We start from the raw sequence: 26,168 nt of genomic DNA, 5'->3' as shown, positions 1-26,168 counted from the left end.
AGCACCAGACCCCCCGGTCCCACCCCCCTCAACGGGTCCGTGAGCTGCCCGGGCCGGTGGGCATGGTGGGACCCCCATGGTGGGACCCCCATGGTGGGACCCAGTGGGGACGAGCTGCAGCCCCCCAGCCAGCCCCGGGCACGTCCTGGCTCCCCTGCAGAGCTCAGCTGCCCCTGCCAGCGGCCCCAAACCCCCGGGTGGGACGAGCTGGGGCAGACCCTGGCCATGGGCCACCCCCACCACAGCTCGGGGAACCCTGCGACACCGCGGGCACGGTGACAAACTGCCTCCGGGGTGGGGAAACCCCTCGGAGTTTTGCACTTCTGCAGACGCTGCCGGGGAAGGCGGCACGGAAAACCGGGCACCGAGATGCCCACAGCACGCCTCCCTCCCCTCAACTCTGCCGCAGCCGCCACCCGCAGCCATTTACACAGCTGGGGACCCGCTTGCACCTAAACTGCCCCGAAACACGTCCCAGCTCCGTGTCACGGCACTGCTGAACACACACGCGCCCAGGTGCCAACATGCATGTGCCCCATGGGCACCGGGACGTGTGTCCCCAGGAGCCCCAGCCGCGGCTGCCCAGGCGAGGCGAGCCGTACGTGCTTCAGGGTGGCAGCGCAGGCATCACGGGGACGTGGGATGCAGCCGTTACGTTACGAAACGTCCCCGCATCCCCACGGCGCTAAGTCAAGATTTAGCAAGCGGCTCCTGATCTAGATGAGATCGGGCATCACAAAGGGCTTTGTATTCCAGGAAGCCTATTAGAGATTTAAATTATACAAATGGGCTTTTTACCAAAGATCCTCATTATCTGGGCATTTGCTCTTAATCCTCGGCTATTCCCGCAGCCGCTGCCCCGTGCCCCCGCCGCGGCTCCGCTTACCTTCACCGTGTCCTCCACGGGGCGTTGGGGATGGGGATGAGCTCTGGGGCCAGCGCAGGCTCACGGGGAGGGGTCTGCAGGGTATCAGGGAGACCCTGGTTGGGTTTGCTGATACAGCTAGGGGGGCTGAGCCCCTCTTGCTTTGCCCTCTCCCCTCCCAGCTCATCCCAGTGCCCTACAGGCTGTGGGGATGGTGCCTGTTTGCCTGTGGGGCACTAACCCTCCTTAGGGCACGGTCCTGGGGCACGGGGCCATGCCGGGGCTCCTCCTGGGCCGCCCCGACTGCGTGGGTGCATGTCAGGATGCTCCCACGGGCATGTGGGGCTGGCGAGGCCAGGGCAGCTGATGCTGGAGCCCAAATCACCAAAGCTCCTGAATGTCCCTCTGTGGGAGTCCTGGGCACCCTGAGCACCGCCGTGCCCCGCCGGCCTGGGGACGGCAGCAGGGGCCACGCCAAAGCTGACACCAACACACGCTGCCCTGCGTGCACACGTGTGTGTGCAGAGTTGTGCAACCCCCCAGGACACAGCTGCCCTGCATGCACGCATGTGTGTGGAGCTGTGCAACCCCTGGGACACGGCTGCCCTGCATGCACGCGTGTGCGCGGAGCTGTGCAACCCCCCGGGACACGGCTGCTGTGTGTGCATGTGTGTGTGCGGAGCTGTGCAACCCCCGGGACACGGCTGCTGTGTGTGCATGTGTGTGTGCGGAGCTGTGCAACCCCCGGGACACGGCTGCTGTGTGTGCATGTGTGTGTGCGGAGCTGTGCAACCCCCGGGACACAGCTGCTGTGTGTGCACGTGTGTGTGCGGAGCTGTGCAACCCCCCAGGACATGGGTGCCGTGTGTGCACGCGTGTGTGCGGAGCCGTGCAACCCCTTGGGACACGGCTGCCGTGTGTGCCAGGGCACAGGGACACACTCAGCGGCCTCTGTGTCCCCCCGGGCAGGGCACGGGGTCTCACCTGCAGCCCCATCCCATTCTGCCCTGCTGCAGTGAAGCCTCAGGGGCTTCATGGCTGCTATGACAACGCAGGAAATTCCCGCAGAAATCCCCGCGAGGAGGAGAAGAAGGAGGAGAAGGCGGCGGGAATCTCCTAGCCACGGCATCGCCAACCCGCCACCTCTCTCCCTGCTGGCAGTTGGGACGGCATCGCAGCGGCACCCGCAGCCATTTCGGCACCCTCCTGGCAGCGTCTCTGCCAGGGGCTCGGCTCAGCCAAGGCTGGGGCCAGCGGGAGCCAGCCCCGAGCCAGCCCCGCTCCCTGCCCCAGCTGTTTTGGGGCTCTGACCCCCCCAGGGGATGGTCCTGCTCCCCCTGTGACATGGCTGAGCCCCCAAATTGGCCAGTGGGAGCATGAGCTGGTGTGCCTGGCACCGCCGCAAGGAACAAGGGGCAATGGAGGGGGCTGCAAGCCAAAAAACCGCAAGGCTTTGGGGTGGAGGGGATGAGGAGCCAGAGGGGATGGGCTGGGGGTCATTTGCCCCCAGCCCCAGGCACCCTGTAAATCACCTCGAGTTTGATGGCAGAGTACGGCCCTGCCTGCACCCCCCGCACCCCGTATTATCCTCTCTCCCTCCTGCAATCCATTCCAGCGCCAGGGATTAGGTGGGTTTAGGGCCGGGTTTGAGTCAGAAATGGGATGCTTTCAAATCAGCCTGCGTCAGTTGTGCCCTCTGTCACTCATGCAGAGGGGGATTAAAATAGATATGAAGATTATCGGAGGGGAAACAGCACCCCCACCTTTGGGGGGTCCTGGCCCTTCCTCCCAGCATCGCCCAGCACCCGAGCTGCCTGGCTCCAGCCCCCCAGGCTGCCTTCAGCCCCGAGGGCACAAACGTCTCCATTTTCCTTGCCTTTCTGCTCACACCAAGGCCCCAATTCAGTCCCCACCCCATACCCCTCTTCAAACACCTTTCCCCACCATGGGATGGAGGGAGACGCTGCCGCAGCAGCTCTCGTCACCGGTTCCCTCGTTTCCAGCCCAATCCCATTCCCAAAACGCCCCTCAGGCTCGATGCCAGTCCTGCGCGAGACCCCTGCCCGGACCCCACAGAGGGTTCCTGGCCCCGGGGAGCCGCCAGCCCCTCGACCAGGGTGCGGACACGGCTGCTACGATGCGGAGGGTGCAGAGGAGTTGATGGGGAGACGGCAGCGCCTGGGAGGAGGCTCAGCACCCAAAGGTGCAGCTGAAGGGGGCACGGAGCCTCTGCGGGTCTCTGGTCCTCCGGAGTCCTCCAGCAACAGGCAGGGGAAAGGTACCACTGTGAGGCTATTAAAAAAGGGGAAAGAAACACAATGAGAGACCAATATTGCCTTTATTATTAAAAACTGCTTGTTCCTGCGGGACAGCGAGGTCCCCGTGGTCCTCACGGGCCAGCACCGCGGGCTGGGCTGGGTCCCATCGCCGGCCTGGCAGTGGTTCGGGCAAGCACTGCCCATCGGTGTTCCAAAACATGCCCGTGGATTTCGGCCACTTTATCAGCGTTGCTCCCCATCTCCTGCCCCGCTTCAGATTGGCGTTTTAGGCTTGGAGGTGCCAGGACTCCCTCGACGGGCACCGGCAGCCTCTCAGCCTCGCTGATCTCAGTGCACAGCAGATTTTGGGGTGAATTAGCCCCATCCTGGGTCTCTCAAGCAGTCCTCCCGCCCAGCTCCCCAATCCACAGCAGCCACCCCAGTCCCTTCCCCGTTCCCCCCCAGACCGGCGACAGGGCTGTGGGTTTAATCACTTTATGCATGTTTATTTGTGCAATTTGGAGGAGAGTGCCTCTTCCGCCCATCTGCCCCTGCCATCTGCTCCCCGCAGCATTGCTGAACAATCCCGAGCTTTGCAAACGGATGGAGCTGGTGCAGGAATGCAGGAAAACCTGCCGGGAATGGCACCTCCTTATAGCGATCATCTGTCTCCTCTGGAGCCTTTTCCCGGTGCTTGGAGCAGCTGCCGAAAGCTGCTTTGCTCCAGCCCCTGGACCAAGTGAGGATGCTGTGGTGCTGTGCTGCATCGTGCTGGGGTCACCCAACCCAAAATGTCCCCTTCCAGCCCCAAAACGCCTGATTTGGCAACTTCTTGGGCCAGCAGGAAGGCAATGGCTGAGCCTGTGCCCGGGCGCTGGGGATGCCCGAAGCACCGTGGGAGTCCCCGCAGCCCCCGGCTCTCTCTGTCCCTGTAGGGACCAGCCTGGCCCACGTCCTGGAGCACCGGCTCTTCCCGAGGGAACGGGATGGGGCCAGGCAGGTGTGATGACAGGGGTGGCACATGGAGAGAGGGGTGCCCAGTTCGGTGCATGCTCAGGGATGTGTGTGTGTGTGTGTGTGTGCGCGCTTCCCCATCCCGCCCAGCTCATGGCAGCCCGAGGCAGCGTGGCACCCACGGAAGGGACAAGTGACATCTGTAACTGAGCCCTTGGCCCGACCGGGGCCACGACGGCCACCCGGGTCTGCAGGCAGCCTGAGGCCATGGCTCCTGGATAGAGGTGGCTGCGGGTGCCTTGCCTGTCTGGTGTGCCAACGCTGGCGTGCTCCCGGTGCTGCTGGTGCCCCAAGACCTCCCAATTCTCCCAGTGCTCCTGGTGCCCCAAGACCTCCCAATTCTCCCAGTGCTCCTGGTGCCCCAAGACCTCCCAATTCTCCCAGTGCTCCCCATGCCCCGAGACCTCCCAGTTCTCCCAGTGCTCCTGGTGCCCCAAGACCTCCCAATTCTCCCAGTGCTCCCCATGCCCCGAGACCTCCCAGTTCTCCCAGTGCTCCTGGTGCCCCAAGACCTCCCAATTCTCCCAGTGCTCCCCATGCCCCGAGACCTCCCAGTTCTCCCAGTGCTCCCCATGCCCCGAGACCTCCCAGTTCTCCCAGTGCTCCTGGTGCCCCAAGACCTCCCAATTCTCCCAGTGCTCCCCATGCCCCGAGACCTCCCAGTTCTCCCAGTGCTCCTGGTGCCCCAAGACCTCCCAATTCTCCCAGTGCTCCCCATGCCCCGAGACCTCCCAGTTCTCCCAGTGCTCCTGGTGCCCCAAGACCTCCCAATTCTCCCAGTGCTCCCCATGCCCCGAGACCTCCCAGTTCTCCCAGTGCTCCTGGTGCCCCGAGACCTCCCAGTTCTCCCAGTGCTCCTGGTGCCCCAAGACCTCCCAATTCTCCCAGTGCTCCCCATGCCCCGAGACCTCCCAGTTCTCCCAGTGCTCCCCATGCCCCGAGACCTCCCAATTCTCCCAGTGCTCCCCATGCCCCGAGACCTCCCAGTTCTCCCAGTGCTCCTGGTGCCCCAAGACCTCCTGATGCTCTCCGTGCTCCCCGTGCCCTGAGACCTCCCAGTTGTCCCAGTGCTCCCTGTGCCCTGAGATCTCCCAGTTGTCCCAGTACTCCCTATGCCCTGAGACCTCCCAATTCTCCCAGTGCTCCCTGTGCCCCAAGACCTCCCATTGCTGCTGGTGCTCCAAGACCTCCAGTTCTCCAGGTGCTCCAGTTCTCCCAGTGCTCCTAGTGCTCCTGGTGCCCCGAGACCTCCCAATTCTCCCAGTGCTCCCAGTGCCCCAAGACTTCCCAGTGCTCCCAGAGCCGCCCCAGCCCTTGCCAGTGCAGCAGGAGCCTCCCCCCGGCCCCAGACCCCGGTTGCGGGGGGACCGGGGGCTGCACACCGAGCCCCACGGCAGGCAGCTGCGTGGGGGAGCCGGGGGGGGGCTGGTGCCGGTGCCCCCGGGGCCCCCCGGGGCCGGTGCCCCCCCAGCCCGGCGCTGCGGCGGGCACTACCGGCGGGCGCTCCCGGGCTGCGCTGGCTCACGGCGGCGGCGGCAGCAGCTCGTCCCCGGGCAGGTAGGAGGCGGCGGGGACGGGAGGACCCGGGGGGGGGGGGGCGGGGGGCACTGGGGGACCGGGGAGACCGGGGAGACCGGGGCACCGGCACGGACCCAGCCCCCGGGCACGTCCCTCCCCGCCGGCGGCTGCAGAGCCCCCCCCGCCCCGCCGCATCTTGCCGGGGGTGCCCTGTGCCCTCCCCCCCCCCCCCCGCCCCGCCGCATCTTGCCGGGGGTGCCTGGTAATCCACCCCCCGGGGGGACCTTTCCCTGGGTGTGTCCCCGGCAACCCCCCCTCTCTCCGGGGGTGCCCGGTTTGGGGAGAATCCCCTGTAGCCCCCCCCCCCCCCCCGCCCCCGGAGCATCCTCCCCGGGGGTGCCCAACCTCCCCTCCGGAGGTGCCTGCCCTGGGGGGATCCCTGCAGCCCTCTCTCGGGGTGCCGAGACCCCCCCAGGTTTCCCTCCCAGCGACGGGAGCTGCCCTGGGCGGGGGGGAGGGGGCACAGACCCCCCCCGGCAGCGGGGTGGGGGTTGTGGCAGCCCCGGGGGGCCCTGGCTGGGGACCCCTGAGTGGGGTGGGGACACGCAGATCCTCCCTCGGGCTGCTGGGAATGGAGCCGCGATGGGGGGTGATGGAGAGACACTGGGGAGTCCCAGCCCCCCTTAATTGGGGGGTCCAGCCCTACTGAGCTGCTCCTTTTGGGGACTCCTGTTTGCCCTGTGAACCCAAAGGATGGGGGATTTGGGGGTGCCCCTCCCTACTTTGGGTAAGACTGCGGGTGCTCCAGGCATTGAAGCCCCCCATGCACCCATGAAGCCCCCCGAGCCCATCCTTTCCCCACACAGGGTCACAACACAGACTGGGGTGGGGGCAGTGGGTCAAGGTCCCCCCGGAGCCCCCAGCGTGGGGACCTGGGGTGCGTGGCCAGATGCTGGACACCCACCCTGACCTCCTCCAGGCCCCTCTGCGCCCCTCGGGGGTGACCCCGGTGGGATGGGGTGCACTGGGTTCCCCAGGGGCGTGGGCACCCTGAAGCAAGGAGGGGGTCCCGAGCAGAGACCTGTGGCCCCCGGCACTCCCCGGGGCTCCAGTGCCAGCCAGAGGCATCAAATATTAACGGAGGCAGCGGAGGAGCTGAAAATAACCCTCCCTCCGAGGGAGCTGACCCAGATCTGGCCAGCCCCAAAGCCGGGCTGGACCCAGAGCCCCAGCCAGCGCGCTGCTGGGGCCGAATCCGGCCCCTTCCCCCGCTCCAGGCTGCTCTGCCCTCCTGATGCCAGCTATATATCACCTATATATTATGCAAATGAGCTCTAAGGGCTTATTACGCAAACGCGAGGGGGCTGGCGCTGCCCAGCGCTGGGTGGTCCCCCAGGCTGGCCCCGACGGCTCAGAGAGGATGGCGGGGATGGAGGGGGCCGCATCGGCGTCTGCCCGGGTGTCTGGGGGCTGCCAGGGAGCGCTGCCCCGTCCCTCTCCCCTCCTGTAGCGCAGAGGGACCCCCCCGAGCCGGGCCAGGCACCCACCCCGCTGCAGAGCTCGTCCCCCGGGACAGCCGGCGCATCTCAGCGGCATGGGGAAGCAGAACAGCAAACTGCGGCCCGAGATGCTCCAGGACCTGCGGGAAAACACCGAGTTCTCCGACCTGGAGCTGCAGGGCTGGTACAAGGGTTTCCTGAAGGACTGTCCCTCGGGCATCCTCAACGTGGAGGAGTTCAAGAAGATCTACGCCAACTTCTTCCCCTACGGCGATGCATCCAAGTTCGCTGAGCACGTCTTCCGCACCTTCGACACCAACGGCGACGGCACCATTGACTTCCGAGAGTTCATCATCGCCCTGAGCGTCACCTCCCGCGGGAAGCTGGAGCAGAAGCTCATGTGGGCCTTCAGCATGTACGACCTGGACGGCAACGGCTACATCAGCCGGGAGGAGATGCTGGAGATCGTGCAGGTACCGGGCTCCCTTGCCCCGCCGCGGCTCCTAGTGCATGGTCCTGCGTGTCACCCTGGTGTGACGGTGGCCGTCCCCTCCTGGGATGTGGGTGCGCTGGGGACACACGCCCTGTGTTACCCCCGGCACAGGGCTTGACGGTGCCTGGGATGGAGCCTCTTGCTGTCTGCAGAGAGCCGCTCGCTGAGCTCTGCGTCTGCAGGGATCAATCTACCCCAGGGCATCCCCTGGTCCTTCCCTGTCCTGGGGACAACCGTTTGTCACCCTGTCCCAGGGCTCTTCCCGCTGGCCCCACTCCCTATGCTCCTGGGAAGCGCTGGGTGCACGGCAGCCGTCCCCGAGCGCCCTGGGGCAGAGGGACTTGTTGTCAGCAAACTGACAGGAGATGCTCTCCTTGCCCAGACGGCAACCCGGTGACGTGGGCATCAGAAGGTGACTCAGGAGGCCATTGCAGTGACATGTCGGTGGGCATCTCCCCGCGGGAGCAGCTCCAACTGCCTCCTGCAGCCGGGTTGTTTCCTTGCGGCCACCCCGGCTGCGCTGGGAGCTAAAGCTCCCCACATCCTGATTGCATGGGGAGGGTGTTAAACGCCAGCCCCGTTCCCAGGGCAGTGAAGCCCAGAGCTCTGTCCCCTGTCTCGGGTGGGCAATGGCAGGTGCCCACCTTGCGCCCACCCTCATCCCTGTCTCCCACTCCCAGGCCATCTACAAAATGGTCTCCTCCGTGATGAACATGCCTGAAGATGAATCGACTCCAGAGAAAAGAACGGAAAAAATCTTCCGACAGATGGATACTAATAACGACGGTAAATGAGAGGAGATGGAGGGGATTAAGGGAAAGGTCTCATGGCTAAATCCGGGGGTCTTAGAAGGAGCCGCACGCATGCTGATTAAATGGCTCGCGTCGGCCGGGGTGGCCGGGGGGAGCCCCGGCAGCTGGAGGGGCTCGGCGAGCTCCCGCAGCCCGGGGAGCAGACCCCGGGGGTGCTCATCCCGGGCAGGTGGGTGTCCGCGGTGCTGGGAGGTCTCCGGTCCCGTGTGTGCGCCCGGGACGGGGTGGTGGCTGCCGGGCTGAGCCGTGTCCCCCCTCCACAGGCAAGCTCTCGCTGGAGGAGTTCATCAAAGGTGCCAAGAGTGACCCGTCCATCGTGCGCCTGCTGCAGTGTGACCCCAGCGGCACCGCGCAGCTCTGAGCCCCCTGGACCCCTGCAGCCCCCCACGGCCCCCCACAGCCCCACGTCACCCCAAGACCCTGCAGCTGGCCACCGCCACTGTCCCTTGCCCGCACCCCGCGGTCCCCACTGCCGTGCCCCCATGGCCCCTCGCAGGGAGAGAGCTGGACCCCACCTGAGGCTGGGGCAAGGGGGAGCCTGGGGGGACGGTCCCCATCGCCGGGGGGTCCTGCCCTGGCTTGACTGAGGGAAGGAGGATGGAGGCAGGGTGTGCCCCGAGCGAGGATGGTCCCCCCCAGCACCGGGGGCTCGGAGCAGGGGGACAACCCAACCGGGTGGGAAAGGCGGGCGGTGAAGCCACCGCTGCATCGCTGGCAGGCACGGGGACATAGTCCAGGGGACAAAGACCCGGTGGCTCGGGGGCCCCCCAACACCCCCCCACGCATGCACACACTGCCACGGCCGCGGGGCTGGGCCAGCCCCTTCCCCACAGCCGGCACATGGGTGGGGGCCGCAGGGAGGGGACACGCTTCTGGTCTTTTAATACCCGCAGAATAAAGTTTGTGTCAACGCAGTCAGTGGTGGGGAAGGGGCCATCGATGCCAATGGGAAAGCTCCTCTCCGCGGGGTCTGGATTCAGCCCAGTCGCCTCCCTTGCTGCAGCCCCAGGCGACCTGAGGCCACGGGGATGGGCTCGTGTGTCTTGGCTGATGGCGTCCAGGGGATGTGTCTGCCCGGTAGCTGGGCTCGGGGCAGCTGGGTCCCATTGCGGGGCTGTGCGGGCGCTGGGATGGGCCAGGGCTGGCCGGGGCACATCCAAAGGGTCGGCTCTTGGGCCCCGCTCAGAGCCAGGTGGTTTCCACGCTGTCCAGCCTCAGCAAGCCCAGGCACTGCCCAGGGTCGGGGCTCTCGGCGGGGGCTGCCTGCAAGGAGACCTGCAAGCCAGAGAGGATGATGAGAACAAGACTTGGAGGGACAAGAACTTCGCGTTGGCATGTCCTACCCCCACCCTGTAGCTCCCGAGCCTGGCCGGGTCTGTCCCAGCCCTGCATGGGACTGGGTGGGTGCTGAGCCCGGGGGACCAGGAGTCACCTTCCTCCGGTGCACCCTGCAGCAGCAGTGAGCAGGGCGGAGGAGGTCGATGGTGAGCACAAGGCAGTGGATGCTGAAGACGATCTCCATCAAGTTGAGCAGGAGGGAGATGGCCCAGAGGGACAGCATGGAGCTCTGCGGGGACACAGGTGTCAGGTCCCCACCTGCATCCCCCCCATGCCCAGTGCAGACACCCCCAGCCCACTGGGGACTCACATAGACACGGGTGGGATCGAAGGGGCACTTGCGGGAGACCGGAGTGAGGGCGACATTGGCAAAGGTGCAGGGGGCCAGCAGCACCCAGCCCCAGCTGCCCAGCGTCAGCCCGATGGAGACGGCCAGCCCCGGCAGGCAGGACAGGCAGCCCAGGCTGCTGCTGGCGCTGAGGGCGAAAACCGCCCGTCGCTGCAGGAGGGGAGAGAAGCGGCAGCGTGGCGAGCCAGGGCCACGCACGGCTGCCTGTCCGGGCTCCCTCCCCGGGGACGGTCCCCGAGCGAGGGGACGTGGCGGCCATGTGCGCTCCATGGGATGGCTACAGCCCGCCGGGTGCTGGGCGAGGGGCTGCGGGGCCGGGGGCGCTTCCGAGGGCGGCGTGGGCGAGGCGGGGACAGCATGAGGGCAGCTGTTCCACGGGAGATGGTCTGCGAGGAAGCGCGGGGAGGTCAGCGATGCCCGGCACCCGCCTGCCCCGGGGACTTCGGTCCCCTTTCCCTGTTGATGTTGTCCCTGAAAGCTCATCTGGCCAATTCAGCATGGCGGGGGGGCACAGCTTCATTTCCCCCAGCCTCCGCCCGGCAACAAGTCCCTGTGCATTTAAACCCCCCAGTTTTGTGCTAGAAAGCCCTATTTAGAGCAGGGAAGGGGAGATGGAGCAGCATCCATCCTGCACCCTCCTGCATTCCACCTCCTACCCACCCTGCATCCCTCCCACATCCATCCCGCATCCTCTCCATGTCCCCCCATGCCCCCCCAGTACCAGCAGCGCGGAGATGACGGAGGCGGCGTTGGCGATGGCATGCTGCAGGGAGATGGCATCCCGGGGATCGACCACAAAACGGAGGACGGTGCCATGGACGAGGGTGCCGGCGAGGAAGTTGAGGTGCCCGATGATGAGGAGGATGAGGCCCGTTTTCATGAGGACCCTTTGGTGGCAGCTGGGATCGAGGTGGCCTGAGACGCGGGGGAGAGGAGGGCTGGGCAAGGAGGCTGCACGGTGCGGGGTGGCCAGCACCGAGCCGTCCCTCCCGCCCTTGCACCACGCTCAGCACGGGCAGGAGGCATTTGGGGACAGCCCCAGAGGACGTGCCCCATGCTGGCAGCGGGACGAGGCAGGAGGCAATGTGGTGGCAGCCACCGGCAGCCCACATACGCAAACCACCGCTCCAGCCGGCTCTCCTGGGACCGGGATGGCGGTGCAGGGGCAGCAGCTGCAGGGACAGGCATCCCTGATGGGGCTGGGAAGGGTCGGGGCTCCCCAGGGCGATGAGGAAGCTCTGGGGAGAGCAGCTGCCCATAAAAGACAGCTCTGGCACTGGGTTTCGGCACCCAGCGCTCTGAGGAGAGGCTGCAGCAGCAGCCAGGCTGTTGCCCCGTCGGGACCCAGCCCGGGGCCGCTCTCTTTGCACACCCACGGTCAGCCGGGTGCTCAGCCCAGACCTGACCCCATCCGAGCCCCTCGGCTCCCCTCCCTCCCTGCCTCAGTTTCCCCTGCAGGAGAGCAGGGCTGGGGCACCCTCCTGGCACGATCACCGCGCCGGACCTGGACTCACCCGCTTGACACATCTTCACCGGGCCAGGATCGGGCCATCAGAGCCCCTCGATGCCCCTGAGGCCTGCCCTGCCCTCAGCCCCTGGGTTGGCAGCCGGATCCATCAGGGTCCCCACATGGCTGGGCAGGACCAGGCCACCAGAGCCACTCACCTGCTGCACCCCATTGCCACTCCAATTCCTGTCAGACCAGCTCCCTGGGATGAACAAAGGGATAACTCCACCTTCGCCTGCCTCCGCCAAGGGGAAGCACAGCCCTGTCCCCACCCCTGTGCTCCCCTTGCTGCGGAGCCAGCGGCCATGCCATGGCACGATACGCCACGCCACGCTGCCTCATCCCCTTCCCCATCCAGCCCCGCCACCTCCAGCTCCCCGGCATGCTTGGGTCAGTCCACCCTAAAGCGATGGCAGCAGGCTGGGATCCGGCCAGACAGCTCCAAGGGTCTGGGAAGGGGCAGCCCCTCGAGGTGGGATGCTGCTGGACCACGGGGCAGAGCCCAGCACCATCAGGTACCAGGGATCGACCTGCAGAGAGAGGGAAAAGCAGAGTCAGGGCTGGTGCCGACTTCCCAGGAGGTGACTCAGAGGAGCCGGTTTGGCAGCAATGGCCCGGATGAAGCTTCCAGGGAGGTTACGGACACCGAGAGACTGAGTGAGAGGGGCTGGGGCCAACGGCTTGCCCAGGCAGCTGCGGGAAGAGCGACCCAGCTCTGCTCACAGCCGGGGTGCTTTGGGGAGCCCTCCCTCACTCTTGGGAGATCCTTGCTAAGCGATGCTCCCCGCAAAGCTCGTTGCAGACTTGAGGCACCAACGATTTAATTACAGGGACAGCAGTGGAGCCCTGGCTCCTGCGACTGCTCTGGGGAAGGGCTTGGTCCAGGCAGAGGCTCAGACACTTGTCCCCAGTATCCCGCCCGAGGCACCAGCCCAGCCCCTCAGCCTCCTCAGGTCCCTTACACCCAGCGGCACCAGGAATTTGGCTCAGCACAGCGTTAGTCCCCACCCTTCCCCTGTTTTAACCTGTACACAGCCCTGCTGCACAGGGAGGGCAGGAGGAGAGAAACCTCTCCCTGCTACAGCTTTGGGACCAAGCAGATCCAGCCACTGTTGCCGCTGCAGACAGAACAAGGCTGTCCCACCACGCTTTCTAGAGGCAGAAGAGGAGACGACCCCATTTTCCCCATGCCTTGGGCTAGGGCAGTGTTTACAAACGCTGAGGAAAGGACAAAGGTAGCCAGAGGATTTCACCGTACATCTTTGGAAAGGATGAGCTGGATGCGAGTCGAATGACAACCAGAGTCTTTATTCAAATAGTCCCTTAGGATGTTTGCAGACATACAGACACACGTACATATTTACACTCTTACACACCTCACAGAGCTTGAACCAATAAATTAAAACAAAAAGAGGGCGGGGGATTTTTTTCTTTTTTTCCTTTTTCTTTTTTGTCATGTAAGAAACAGAAACTCCCCGAGGCGAGGCTGGGGAGCCAGCTGGAGAATTGCAAACAGAAGCCAACACGGACACAACCCTGCCCCAAAAGATGCAATGACAGCGAGTGTGCTTTTCAGCAGGAGGCCGCTTCATACTCTGGCTTCGATGCACTCCAGTTTGACTATTTCATCCAGCCTGCAGCCCTCGGCTTGGGCACAGTGGCTCAGGTGGGCACTTGGGCTCTCAGCACCTCTAGCTTTGGGGGTCTCTGGGCAGGCTGCTGCAGTCTGAGAGTGGGGGGAGTCGCATTCATCCGACGTGATGTCTGGCACGTCATCCGACTGACTGTCGGAGCTCTCCAGGTCGCTCCGTATGCTCTCAGGCTGGGCCAGGGTGATGTCCCAGGTTTTACTGCCAATGCAGTCCTTTTGCTCACAGCTTTGGTGTTTGCACGTCTGCTCTTGCTCACCATCCTCTTCCTCCTCCTCCTCTTCCTCTTCCTCATTCTCTGCCATTTGGGTGTGGACATGCAGAGAGTCCTCTGTACTGCTGCCGCTGGCCAGCTGGTAGTGACTTGGTTTGGCTTCGATGTCCACCTGGATCTCCATGTTATTGCACTCCCTGCAGAAACAAGCACCCTTGTGTTACCGGGTACAGTTACCGGGTTTGACTGGGTCACCACCAGGCACTGCATCACTGTACCGGGAGGGTCACGTTTCCCAAACATGAGCAAGATGCTGCTCATCACCCCACGGCATCTGGGAAACACCACCGCTTGCTGCTCTCCTCGAGTCCTCCTAACAGCAGCCAAGATCATCCCCAGGCTGTGAGCCAGGAACGGAAGTGGGAAAGCATCAGAGTCCCCGTGAGCAGCCAGGAACAGACCCTGAGAGGCCTGAGCTGCAGATCCCCCTCCTCAGCCTCCACATTACATATGAAAGCTGCTCCCAAATTGTCCCCAGTTGTCCTTCTGTGCAAGTAAAAGGATCAATCCACTTGCCAGCTCTAGAAAAGCGGGCTGGTACAACTACAGTCATCTTGCCACCCACAGCAGCACCTCGCAGAGCAGATTTTTCCAGGACACCCACTACCAACACCCTTCTTGCCATCACATGTCCTCCTACCTGTCCTGGGGGTTGTAGGAGCTGATGATGGAACCAGCCATGGCTCGAGTGCTGGCGTTGTCACTGATAGCCCCCAAACTGACCGAGTCTTTGGGGAAAATCTCCTTCTGGACATCTGCCTGAACTTCCAGCCTGCAGAAAAGAAGAGAATTCCTCAGAAATGCCTTAGATGGTCCCCAAGGGGCACCAAACCATCACTGTTCGTGATGGGAGAGCAAGAGGCCCCCTGTGCTGGCCCAGCTCGGCATGACAGAGTTTAACCCTAATGGCTCCTCTCATTTAGTCTCATTTTTGGCTCCATTTAGGTAAACCCATTCTGTTTTCCATGACGAAGGTAAAGTTGCTTTTATGTCTATGAGTCATGCAACTCCTGCAAAGAACTGATTTTCACAGATGTAGCACACAGCCCTGATTATATCCTGGCTGCCGTATCAACACGTGTCTCTAATTACCCAGCAAACTGACTCACAGGCAAGTTAAGAGGAAAACTGTGGTGTAACCTCCTGACTTGGAAAGCAGGGGCCCTGCTTGCTATAGGCCACTGGAGAACAGGAAGCATCAAAGCCTCTAGGCTGAGATCAGAGGATTGGAAGATCTTTAAGCAGACCACGCAGGCATCTCTGCACTGCTCCCAATTAACCTGAAGCATCAGCTCTGCAGTTTTAAGGTACCCAGTAGGGACAGAAACTTGTTCATCTTTTCTCCTCTTTGCAAGAGCCAGCCTAGCACTGACTCCAGAAGTAGCCTGGTCTGCTGGGACTGGTTATTCTACAACAGACCAAGAAGTAAAAATACTAAGACATGACTCCCGAGTCAAAGAAGGACCGTTCACAGTCCTGGAGAGCTCCCCAAAATAAGCCTGCTCAGCCAACACAGGCCTTGGGAGCCTCCACCCCTTTCTTGCTGTGCCCATCAGTTCCGTTACCTGCTGTACTTCCCCTTGCCTCCCAAGAGGACACCACCACTCAGGGTACCGCCCGAGAGGGCGGCGAAGCTGGCCGTCTCGCTGTAGTTGCCCTGCATCACACTGAGCCCATCAGTGGGGCTGCCGCTGGTGCTCAGCACGCTGGTCAGCCCCTCAATGCTGCTTTCGCCAATGCTGGGGTTCTTCAGGGCTCGCCAGGCATCGGCCACTGCGGGGAAGAAGAGCACAGGAATCGGAATCAGCAAGGGAACCGTTCGGCTGCGACGGTGCCAGCAGAGCTGGGGGTCAGACAGCAGGCAGCATGTGTGTCATCTCAGACTGCCTCCCTGCCTCGTCCAGGGCAAGGAAGAGCTGAGATGTTGCTTTGAGAGCTACATCACCAGAAGACTGAAGCAAATAACTGCTTCTAGCCAAACCCAGGTAAAGACAGATGTTCAGATCTGGGAAATGTTAAGACCTCCCCACCATTTCATTACAAGAGGCAAGGACAGGGTCTTGCTTCACCCCTTCCCTTCACCAGTTATCACATTACCTGTGATTGGTCCATCATCTTCATCAAACTCGATTTTCACACCCTTTCCATTGGCGGTGCTAACTCCACAGCCACCGCCTCGGCACAGCGAGATCGGCACAACACCATAGACGTAAGCCAGCATGATGGGGACTCCAATACCTGGAGAGTAGGATGCGCTGAGTTAAGAGGGGCTCTAAGACTGAGCTGCGTTGGGCAGACAGAAAGGACTCTTTGGGGCAGGGACTCTTTCAGTTGTGTTTAACGCTGCTTTTAAAGGTCCTAGTTCACAAATTTGCAGAGAGACAGTGGAGGAGCCCTTCATTTTGTCCTGCTGCAGTGCAGAATGAGGGAACCCCAGGAGCGCAGACAGCCTCGTCTGGACCCCTAAGGCATCAGCCACCAAACCAGTCCATGGGTAAGAGACAGCTCTGCGTGTCAAGGGACTCCACTACGGGCCATGGCACAGGCAACTGGTGCTCCAGACAAGCCCTGTGCTGGCTCCAGGCTAACTCAAGCACAAGAGGACATGCAGCCTGGATGTGAAACGGAGGGATGTGCCCAGAAGAGCAGCAGTCTTCAAACTGCCCTTTGGCCACCCCCATCTCACAGGGCTGGGCTACCCACTTGTCTCGGTGGCTACTGAACCACCAGAAGGGAAAGGGACTGTGCCCACTTACCAACACTGACAGCAGCGATGACTGGAGAGGCAATGACAGACAAGGTGACCCCACCAGTAATGGCCAAGTTCCTCTTGTGCTTAGAGGTTTTCTTTCCTTCATACCTGCTGTGGATCTGACGGAAGGAGAAGCGCCAGATGAGAAGAGAGCGTGGCCATGAGCAAATGCCAGCAGAAGACATTAATAAGCTTGTGGTTTTACAGCCTTGTCAGCTGTATTAGCCCTTAAAAAACCTCATCTTGACCACAGATCTCACAGATCAGATCTAGCAGGTGGGTCTGTGTTTAAGAAAAAGAAAGCAGCTACAAATACAGTGCTATAGAAGACATGCCATTTCTTCCCTCTCAACGCCTCTTTACAGCACAGACACACAACAGTATCACACAGTTTGAGGCAGCAAGTCAGCATCCAAACACAGGAGTGACTAATGCAAGCCAAAGTGTGATGCTCAGGGTCCAACCACTGTCCCATAGAGCCCATCATCACAGGATGCGTTAAAAAGAGAGCAGGTTTCTCCTTGCGTGCTCCCAGTTCAAGGCAGAGGCACAAGAGCAACGTAAAATGCATTTGAGAGGACTTCAGTCTGAAGGGCTATCAGCCATCACCTTCGCTCTCCCCACACAAGCCCAAAAGATAAGACAAGGTTTAGAAGAGACAACTGAATTTTGGTACAACGAAAAGATCCACCCTTCGTATCAGCTCTAAATTTCTGGTCAGATGCCTTAAGTACAGAGAACACCCCAAAGCCCCAGATCCCTCAGCTCCAACCTTGTACTCCCCACACTTACCTTCCTCCCGACATACACAGGGATGCCAATGACCATAGCAGGAATGGCAATGCCAGCAATGAGGGAAATGCCTACAGGAGCGCCTATCAATGTGCCCAGCTGCCAGAGAATCTTCTTTTTACGACTCCATGGCTTTTTGCCCCAGAATGTGCAGCCAGAGGGGCTTAACAGAAGGAAAAAAAAAAAAAAATTACATTAACACCACAGTGATTTCTAAGTGTTCCTGAGAACCCCAAGTTCAACTTCCACATGGACAAAACCCAAAACTCAGGAATTGGGTAGACAACACAAAAAAGGTTTCCCTCTTCCCCCCCATCAAGATTAATTTTCTCATCAAGGTGATTATCACACTACCAGGCCTACGTTTAATATCCAGTATGCCAAGAGCTCTCAAATGCAATTATACCAGGAGGAGCTCTTCTTGGTGTGGAAGAGCATCCTCATACTATAAAGTGGGAAGAAAGTTCAGCTCTTTCGGTCAGGAAGAAGAAAATTTTGCTGACTGGTTGGAGAGGCAGGAGGATGAAAGGCCAACAGACGAAGCAAACTCCTCCAATCAGCCTCAGAGAAGCGCGTGGTACCCCACCGGCAGGAACGCAGGCGTGCTGCTCCCCTCACCTGAGGTAATGCAGATCTGAGATCTCCTTCATACAGAGCCAGCAGAACTCGCAGCCACACACCGCGCAGGTCATGTGGTTACAGCTCCCATCGTTCATCTTGATGATGTAAGCGCTGCAACGCGGACATGGCTTGATGTCATCAGCTACAGGGAGGAAGCATGGGATTGAGTTGGACTTTGTGCTGCGAGCATGAAGAGTCAACGAGGGGGTTCTCGTTATGGATTGAAACCCTCGTTTTCTGTGTGGGCAGAACACCTTCGCTAATAAAGTGGGGATGGCCATGTCTTCAGTTTCTCTTCAGAGCGAGAAGATAATATTGATGAGACACATCCCACCAAAGCCATTTGCCTGACAGCAGGGACTGAGAACAGCAGTCACTTTAAAAGCTTAGTCTAGACTTGAAGGCGATGTATTCCAAAACATGCTTAAAAGCTGGGAACAAGTCATACCTGCCCCGTGCTAGCCGAGGCAACAGCGTAAGAACGAACCATTACTAAATTGCTCCACTAAGGTGATTCACGGGCCAAGAACAACAGAACAACTGGGAGAAGGCGGCATTGGAAAAACTCCGAACCTGGCCTTCAAAAGCAGCCAAAAAGGGAACGGGGTCTGCAGCCGCACACGGGAGTCTGGTGCAGAGGCTGTCCAGTCCCGTTTGCTGCTGGCAGAGCAGGATAAGGGCCCTTCGTCTCTTCCTTAATTCAAGCGTCATCTGATCGCAGTTATGCAATGGCTGCGCAGTGGTTCAGGGCTTCGCTGGCAGCCTCTGCAGCACTCGGCAATATGAAATCCAGCTGCTGAGAGCAGCTCACGCCTTATTAATCACTACATTGAATCCAGCAAGAACGGGGTGGGGAAAAACCACTGTCTTGAAGAACCTCTCTTTCAGTGGCTAAGCTCTCCCTGGCAGGGATCTCCTTTAAAAGGGTGTAAAAACTCAGAAACTATTTTTTGCTTGCTGGTTTGTACTGCAGGCTGTGGTAATATCTATGCCATCCATTACCAGGGACCTCTAACTGGGGCTTGTTGAACCTTGACACACCACTAAGCCACCTCTGAACCACCCTCGACAGCTCCATTCTAAGTAAGTGCATTAACATTTTAACTCCGGATACAGAAGAAAAGCAGGGTGGTTTTCTCCTGGTTTTGGCTGGGATAGAGTTAATTTTCTTCCCAGTAGCTGGCCGTAGTGCTGTGTTTTGGATGAGAATAACGCTGATCACACACTGATGGTGTAGTTGTTGCTGAGCACTGCTTACACCAGTCAAGGACTTTTCAGCTTCCCATGCTCTGCCGGGCACACAAGAAGCTGGGAGGGGGCACAGCCAGGCCAGCTGATCCAAACTGGCCCAAGGGACATTCCATACCATACGGCATCATGGGCAGGATAGAAACTGGGGGGATTGGCCGGGGGCAGCAATCGCTGCTTGGGGATGGGATGGGCGTCAGTCGGTGGGTGGTGAGTGGTTGCATCACTGGGTTTTTTTTTCCCCTGGGTTTTGTTTCTCTCTCTTGTTGTTCTCCTTTTCATTACAATTTTTATTATGGTTATTATTATTTTATTTCAATTATTAAACTGTTCTTATCTCAACCAATGAGTTTTCTTACTTTTGCCCTTCTGATTCTCTCCTCCACCCCACTGGGGGAGGAGGGGGGGAAGCAAATGGCTGCGTGGGGCTTGGTTGCCAGCAGGGCTTAAACCACAACAGTTTTGTTTGAGGGTAGGACAGGACTTTATGAAATAGCCTCACTGCCCACTTCCAGGGTCAGTACAGTTATTTTTAACGAACGCTAACTCAGTAGACACAGCAGCTCCTACCAGGCAGTGTAGGAGTCTGTGGGTTGGCATTTTTTCTGTACCTGACATTACTAACACCTAACAGTGCACAGAGCAAGACGCCCCACACTCAGCCAGCCATCAATGCTACTCTTTACCACTGCAGCAGGCAAATTTGAAGTTGCAAGGCTAAAAAGTGCCTATTTGTTCAGGGTTTAGATCAGCAAGAAGCAAGAACATCCAAGATCAAAACAGCCACAAGCCTAGCTGGGGCGGATGAGGGGAGCTGCTGTGACGTGGAAGGACCGAAAGCACATCATGACCTACCGATCTATTTTGCATTCTTGGAGAGCCCACCAGATTTGTTCTAACACATATGAGAAGGGGAAATGACTCTGAGTTTCACAGCTGTTCTCACCCATGGCTGCTGGAGACCCTCAGCTGTGCCACGCAGCAGTGTTTCCCACAGGGCACTAACACCCCCCCCGCTTTGCCGGGTCAGGGTTGGCACGCAGGTGGCTCTTTTTTAACTGCAGCACCGAGTAACCAAAAAAACACATGAATCCATACCTGGCCCGGATTCTTGTCCGTAACTGAGGCCTGATGTGTGCTTGGTCCGTACTCGGAGCGTCTGTGCCCTTTGCTGGCGGGCCATGTCGCAGGTTTGGTTGGGATGCCATATCTGTTTGCAGTGATAGCAGAACTCCGTCTGGCAGCCATCCCGCTCGCAGGTCAGCTTGGGGCAGCTGGCACAACCGTAGGCAATAACCGCATAACTGGAGAAGGAAAACACCGGGTGAATTAGTAAAAGACAAAGTTATCAGGCAACAGTCCAGTGATCCTTTAAACTCAGCCTGCCCAGGGGTGGCACGGGAGGTTGTCGCTGCCCGAGCTGCTGAAAAAGCAGCTGGTTGAGGAGCTGCTGCAGTGAGATCTCAGGCTACGCCGAGCAACACGTGCTTTCACCCCTGGAGCCTGCAGCAGCACTGCCCTGCGGGGCAGGGCAGCAGAGCAGGTGATCAGCCCACCTCTCCCATCTCATTTCTTTTATTTCTGATCACTGTCCGCACAGCAGCCTGCACGCTAGACAAATTCCTGCTCTCTCCGGTCCTGTGGTTTGCACTGCAGGGCCTGAAATTAAGTAGTGCTAACTGGGTTACTTGGGGCAGATACCTTTTATACAGACAGCTTACAATATTGAATTCTCTCTTCAATAACCGCTGGCAGTTCTCACTGTCAATTCACACAGACCAGATTTGTCTTGCCCGGTGTGCCCAGCTAACAGCTCGCTGTTTCTGCCAATTCAGGCTCCTAGGACAGGCTTACCCTGCTCTTTCCAGGCACCTGTGGCTAAACACACATACCCCAGTTCCTTAGGACAGGCATACGTGTGGAAGCTATATGGCCCGGAGGAGTCTAGGAAAGCTGAGGAAGTCCTGGGCATTTTATCAACTGAATGACTCTAAAAAAGTGGAACAACAGGGGTTTCCACATGCAGCTATCTCAAGAAGCAAGCTCTTGTTGATCTCCACAGAATTTTCTATTTTTTAAAGAGCAGCGACAAACAACGCTCTGCCTCTGGAGTAAGCCAAAATTCGAGTAAAACCAACTGAATATGCAAGAGAGGAAGGCCAGGTTCAAGCAGTTCACTTTTTCTGAGAGTAGTATGACGCTTCGCGAAGGAAGCGTGCTGTGTACACAAAAGTCTAAGCAGCATCACCAAGCACCGCTATAGGAAAGCTGACTTACGCTCATCTAGGATGAGGTTGTTTCCATTGGCAGGGGCTAAACTGAGCAATTCCAGAAGCGCCTTCCAGTTCTGCGACACCAGTATGGCAAAGGGTATTTTTGTCGTTCATCCTCAGTATTTTTGTTAGCGGTCAGAGAAGAATAACTCCTATTTAAGGTTTTATATTTAGAGCTTGTGTAGCTCAAGTTGTATTGCCTCTTCTCAGAGGCAGCAGCGTGAGAACCGCTGAATGTGTCATACCACAATGATTCATATCCCGTGGGAGTTTGAGCAACTTCATCCTGCCAGGGTACGACACAATCGCCAAAGAAACAACATCTCTGTGCCGAGCGCAGGGCCGGGAAGCACGACTACAGGGTCTCAGCGTGCATCAATGGCTGCGCACTCCTGCACGTGAAGCCAGCGTTGGAGGAGAGACGGGATACAGATGGCCCGGGGGGTTTGGGAGGGACAAACTGGATCCACATTGACTCCTACGCATCTTGTCCAGGGAAGATCCCACTAAGCATCCTTACCCTGCCCCTATCATACAGCCAAAGACCCACGCCTGGTGAAAAAAAAAAAAAAAAAAAGAAAAAAAAAGCTTCATCTGACCAGCTGTGTTATGACACACTGCTATTTCAAACCATAACAGTGGCTAGGAAAGTTCAGTGAAATATATTAAGCAACCCCATGCTCCAAATTAACCCCTCACTCGAAGTGTGGAGTTTTTCTAAACACTTGAGCAAATCCTATGAGAAATTTAAACCGTCACTATTTATATTTTGTTCCTAGAGCCGAAATGACAAATATCATGAACAAGCCCACAGCTGTAGGGAAACAAACTACATGACTGTCTATGAGGGAAAGAAATAACACATCTCCGAATTCAAGGTCAACTAGAAAGAGGCTGTTGAAGCAACGTGCTAAGTGCTAGCCAGGGCAGGATCTGGATGGCCAACGCACACCCCCTCTCCACCTGACCTCTGACACATCGCTGCGTTAAACAGCCGCTTCCAGGCTCACCCCCAGCAGACGAAAAGGGAAACTCTGACTTTTCCCCACGCGGCAACAGCAGCGAGCATCTTCCCGAGACCCCAGGGATCTCACAGCATCGTTCCCAGCCCACTCCTTGGATGGCCACGAGTTGCCTCTGTCCCTCCTCCTGCTGCTCCACAGGAGCCAGAGCCTCACCAGTTGCCTCCAGCCTCATTCACCGAGCTCAGCCTACACATCTCCGTTTCTTTAAAGGTTCCGTTATTCTCCCAAGCTTCTAGCAGAGATGCAGTGTGACAAACCCTAGACAGCGATGCCGCCTGATTGTAGCAAGGGGGGGAAAAAAAAAAGAAAAGCTGCAAACATAGAAAATTATTTGTACCGCGATTGATGGTGCATCAATTGACCACTGTTTCCATGGCAACACGCACTGGTGTTGTGTTGGTCCTCCTCCTCCTCCCCGGCAGCACAGCCAAGCTCTTCCATTTACGAAAGACTGCGGTACGCGTGGAAGGCACAGGATGCTGCACGCCACACGCCCAGGGTTTTGTCTGCCATCGCCCAGCAGCCCCTCGCTGGTGGGGGACACCCAGTGCTGAGCATCGCCGTGCCCCCAGCCCCACGCGGGAGCTCTGGCTCGGTGTACCGGCACTACTACGGTGGGAAAGCCCGCTGTAAATAATTCATACCCTGACTTTACATAAGCACAGCGACACAAGCTCGCTGGGAAGAATGAATAGGGCGATTAATTCCTCTCCCCGCCGGAGGGCTGATTCCAACAGCCTTTGTTCAAGTGCTACAGACACGCTAGTAGCACAGGTCCGCAGCGACCCGCGAGAGCTGCCTGGTTTTCAACAGCCAGGTCACTTCTTGCTTCTGCTGGGCAGCTCAGAGGAGGATGCCCGTGCATGTCGTCTGGCTCACCTTGCTAACAGGCTAACCAGGGAGGAGGCTTTTGCTCGCATGAAAGAGCTGCATGTGACACCAGCGTGCCCAAAGCAACTGCCGGATCAGACTCAGGCTGGGTTCCTATGAAAGAGGCAACGCCCTCCAGGCCATGCTGGGGCTGGCTCCTTCCAACCAGACAGCCTGCATGACGTACGTTGCATTTACACCTTATCCTGAACGCAGATAAATATCACAGCAGCCAAAGAGCTGAGATCCAGTACGCAGGTACGGGATTTTCTCTAGCTGGTTAACAGCAGGGGCATTCCCCTGGTATTGCTCTGTGGGCAGCATAACCTGCTCCGTGCCCCTGATCTTGTCTCCCGTGCTACTGAAGTATCAAGACCTAGCACTCGATTTTGCTTCAGAAAGGAGCAAAGCCGTTGTTCACTATTAACGTTGCCCTCTGAAGAAATAAGCCCTTATACAGTGATACTTGGAGGCCGTGAAATGGGTAACCCAAGCCAGGTTAACTGATTTGCATAGGAAGGCTATTACAATGCTCTGATTAAATCTTCACAACCCTCCCACCACGCTTTCCATTCCGACTACTAGGTCAGACTTTCCTTTCATGCCTTTTCTTGCTACCCAGAACTGCAAACCAAGCTGAGTTCTAGTTAAACTTTGCAGCACTTCTCTAAGTTTCCCGAACAAAGCCCTTTTCCAGGCAGCTTTGGCTTATGCTCAAATAGAAACCTAACAGAGTTCGTTTGAAGGAAAACAGAAGAGAAAATGAAAGCAACGCACAGATAACTATAAAGTCATCAAGCTCGGCTGGGCTGACTTCTGGACAGACAGACACTTCCTCACTTAGGCAACGGATAATGACTCAACATCACTCCTCTGTGCCATGCATTCACATCCTCACTGGGAAAAAGTGACCGTTTACGGGACCTTCTTCCCCACCGCGGGAGCTGCAGGGTGTCCCCAAGCACTGTCCCCACAGCTTGCAGCTACACATGTGGCCAGAAAACTCCACGCTTCCCATTTGTGCAGGGCGAAAAAAAGCTGTTTAAATTAGGGAAACGATGGCTTGGCTAAAATCCCCTTCAAGTACTACCACTCATACGCAATTTGTCTGTATTTCCACTGCCCCCAAGGTCAAATCCTAGTGCTCTAGCAAGGCAGTAGGGATAGACGGAGCGTCATTTTGGTACCCAAGGCCCATCAGCTGTCCCGAAGAGGCTGCTGACAAGCAAGCAAAGAACACCTGCAATGAGGGCTCTTCTTGGGCCTCGGTAGGAGCAGAACAGGCAGCAGCAGCAGCACCCCACTGGGGGTGGAGCCACCCCTCCCTGCGCTGCCCTGCGACCCAGGAGGGGACGGGCAGCACCCCAGCAGGATGGGGGGGGTGTGGGTGCCATCCCCAGGACCTGCTGGGGACGAGCAGTATCCCACTGGATGGCCCAGGCCCATCCCAGCCAGGACACCATCCCCAGCTGTCCCAGGACAAGCAGCACCCTATGGGGACAGCAGGTCCCACTTCACCCAGCTGTCCCCAGGACCTGCTAGGGACGAGCAGCATCCCACTGGATGGCCCAGGCCCATCCCAGCCGGGACGCCACCCCCAGCTGTCCCAGGACAAGCAGCACCCTATGGCGACAGCAGGTCCCACTTCACCCAGCTGTCCCCAGGACCTGCTGGGGACGGGCAGCACCCCAGCAGGGTGGGGGTCCCCCTTCCCTGAGCCACCCCAGGGCGGATGGACGGGCCGGCACCCTATGGGGCCAGCGGGACCCCCGCTCCCCAGGCTGCCCGCCCCAGCGGGACCCCCGCTCCCCAGGCTGCCCGCCCCAGCGGGACGCCGTGCCCCCCGCCCCCGGCACTCACCCGCAGTCGGGGGCCGGGCACCAGCGGCAATCGGGGTCGGCGGCGAGGCAGCGGCGCAGCATGAACTCCTCGTACTTGGCGACGAGGTGCGGGGAGTCGCGGAGGAGGCGGCGGATGTCGGCGGGGTTGAGGCGCTCGCTGCACTCGGGGCAGCAGATGTTGACGCGGGACTCGGTGATCTCGATGCGCAGGTACTGCCGCAGGCAGGCCCCGCACGATCGGTGCGGGCACGACAGCAGCCGCGGGGCGTTCTCCGCCGGCTGCCGCACCAGGCACAGCGGGCACTCCAGCTCCTCTTCGCCGCCGCCCTCCGGGACCACCGGCGCTTCCTCGGGGGGGGGCGGCGGCGGGGGAGGCGGCGGCGGCGGCGGGGCCGGCGGGGCGGCGGGAGGCGGCGGCGGGGCGGCGGGAGGCGGCTCGGCCTTGGCGCGGCGGCGGCCGCCCGCGGCGGAGGCGGCGGCGGCGGAGAAGACGCTCTGGAAGGAGAGGCGGCGGCGGCGGCCGGGCTTCGGGCACTTGGCGGCGGCCGAATGGATGGAGGAGGAGCGCGGCGACTCGGAGTCCCGCTCGGAGCCCATGGCTACCGGGGCCGGGGCGCTGGTTGCCAGTCGACGGCGTCCGCCGGCGGCGGGGCGGGGGGTCCGGGCGTGGTGGCGGCGGCGGCGCCGCGCGAGGGTCGTTCCGAGGGCGAGGGGGGCTCCGGGGCGCCGCGTCCCGCCGGGCGCTGCCTCCGCCACGCTGCAACGAGAGCGGCCCCGGAGCCGAGTGAGTGCGGCACCGCGCCCGCCCCGCCCCGCCCGCTGCGCAGGCGCCCCGCCCCGCCCTGCCCCGCCCGCCAGCCGCCGCCGCCGCCGCCATTTTGGTTGTGGGCAGCGCCCTCGGGCAGGCCCGAAGCTCGCGGACCCCGCTGCGGCGGTGGCTGTCCCCGTCCGCGTCCCGCGGCAGCGGTGCCCCAAGGGGCTCTGAAGTAGCTGAGCAGCGTGAGGCAGCGCGGTAGTGCTGTGTTCCCCCCTCAGCACCCCGGCTCCCCTCAGCACCCCGGCCTGCACCCCTCAGCACCCCGGCTCCCCTCAGCACCCCCAGCTCCCCTCAAGCACCCCGGCTCCCCTCAGCACCCCTGGCCTGCACCCCTCAGTGCCATGGCTCCTTCC

General features: G+C 60.0%; 3 protein-coding genes across 3 annotated transcripts; 1 reads left to right on the top strand and 2 right to left on the bottom strand.

Annotated features, from left to right (window-relative positions):
• Positions 1 to 7,249: 7,249 nt before the first annotated feature.
• On the top strand, positions 7,250 to 8,820 carry LOC104024176 (neuron-specific calcium-binding protein hippocalcin). Its single transcript, XM_075721850.1, has 3 exons — positions 7,250 to 7,627; positions 8,328 to 8,433; positions 8,723 to 8,820. The coding sequence occupies exons 1-3, from the start codon at positions 7,250 to 7,252 to the stop codon at positions 8,818 to 8,820; spliced, it is 582 nt and encodes a 193-aa protein (XP_075577965.1).
• An 821-nt stretch (positions 8,821 to 9,641) lies between these two features.
• On the bottom strand, positions 9,642 to 11,673 carry TMEM54 (transmembrane protein 54). The gene is made up of 6 exons (XM_075722181.1): positions 11,661 to 11,673; positions 10,868 to 11,061; positions 10,496 to 10,532; positions 10,108 to 10,319; positions 9,892 to 10,026; positions 9,642 to 9,734 (listed from the first exon to the last, which is right to left on the bottom strand). Exons 1-6 carry the CDS (start codon positions 11,671 to 11,673, stop codon positions 9,642 to 9,644), a joined length of 684 nt encoding a protein of 227 aa, XP_075578296.1.
• Positions 11,674 to 12,940: 1,267 nt separating this feature from the next.
• RNF19B (ring finger protein 19B) lies at positions 12,941 to 25,595 on the bottom strand. Its single transcript, XM_075721841.1, has 9 exons — positions 25,018 to 25,595; positions 20,088 to 20,293; positions 17,739 to 17,883; positions 17,121 to 17,283; positions 16,333 to 16,447; positions 15,674 to 15,814; positions 15,142 to 15,349; positions 14,217 to 14,348; positions 12,941 to 13,713 (listed from the first exon to the last, which is right to left on the bottom strand). The coding sequence occupies exons 1-9, from the start codon at positions 25,593 to 25,595 to the stop codon at positions 13,242 to 13,244; spliced, it is 2,160 nt and encodes a 719-aa protein (XP_075577956.1). The 3' UTR covers positions 12,941 to 13,241.
• Positions 25,596 to 26,168: the final 573 nt, after the last annotated feature.

The sequence above is a fragment of the Pelecanus crispus genome, chromosome 16 (genome assembly GCF_030463565.1).
Source record: "Pelecanus crispus isolate bPelCri1 chromosome 16, bPelCri1.pri, whole genome shotgun sequence".
NCBI lineage: Eukaryota > Metazoa > Chordata > Aves > Pelecaniformes > Pelecanidae > Pelecanus > Pelecanus crispus.
The sequence above is the reverse complement of the archived record's forward strand: the minus strand, read 5'-3'. Positions and strand labels throughout refer to the sequence as shown.

Coding starts and splice junctions, on each gene's coding strand:
- LOC104024176 (XM_075721850.1), top strand. CDS start 7,250: ATGGGGAAGCAGAACAGCAAACTGCGGCCCGAGATGCTCCAGGACCTG. Junction 7,628..8,327: donor AGATGCTGGAGATCGTGCAG/GTACCGGGCTCC, acceptor TCCCACTCCCAG/GCCATCTACAAAATGGTCTC. Junction 8,434..8,722: donor GATGGATACTAATAACGACG/GTAAATGAGAGG, acceptor CCCCCTCCACAG/GCAAGCTCTCGCTGGAGGAG.
- TMEM54 (XM_075722181.1), bottom strand. Junction 10,027..10,107: donor TCGATCCCACCCGTGTCTAT/GTGAGTCCCCAG, acceptor GTGTCCCCGCAG/AGCTCCATGCTGTCCCTCTG. Junction 9,735..9,891: donor GCAGGGTGCACCGGAGGAAG/GTGACTCCTGGT, acceptor TCTGGCTTGCAG/GTCTCCTTGCAGGCAGCCCC.
- RNF19B (XM_075721841.1), bottom strand. CDS start 25,595: ATGGGCTCCGAGCGGGACTCCGAGTCGCCGCGCTCCTCCTCCATCCAT. Junction 17,884..20,087: donor CGGACAAGAATCCGGGCCAG/GTATGGATTCAT, acceptor TCCTCCCTGTAG/CTGATGACATCAAGCCATGT. Junction 16,448..17,120: donor CTGTGTATGTCGGGAGGAAG/GTAAGTGTGGGG, acceptor TCCTTCCGTCAG/ATCCACAGCAGGTATGAAGG.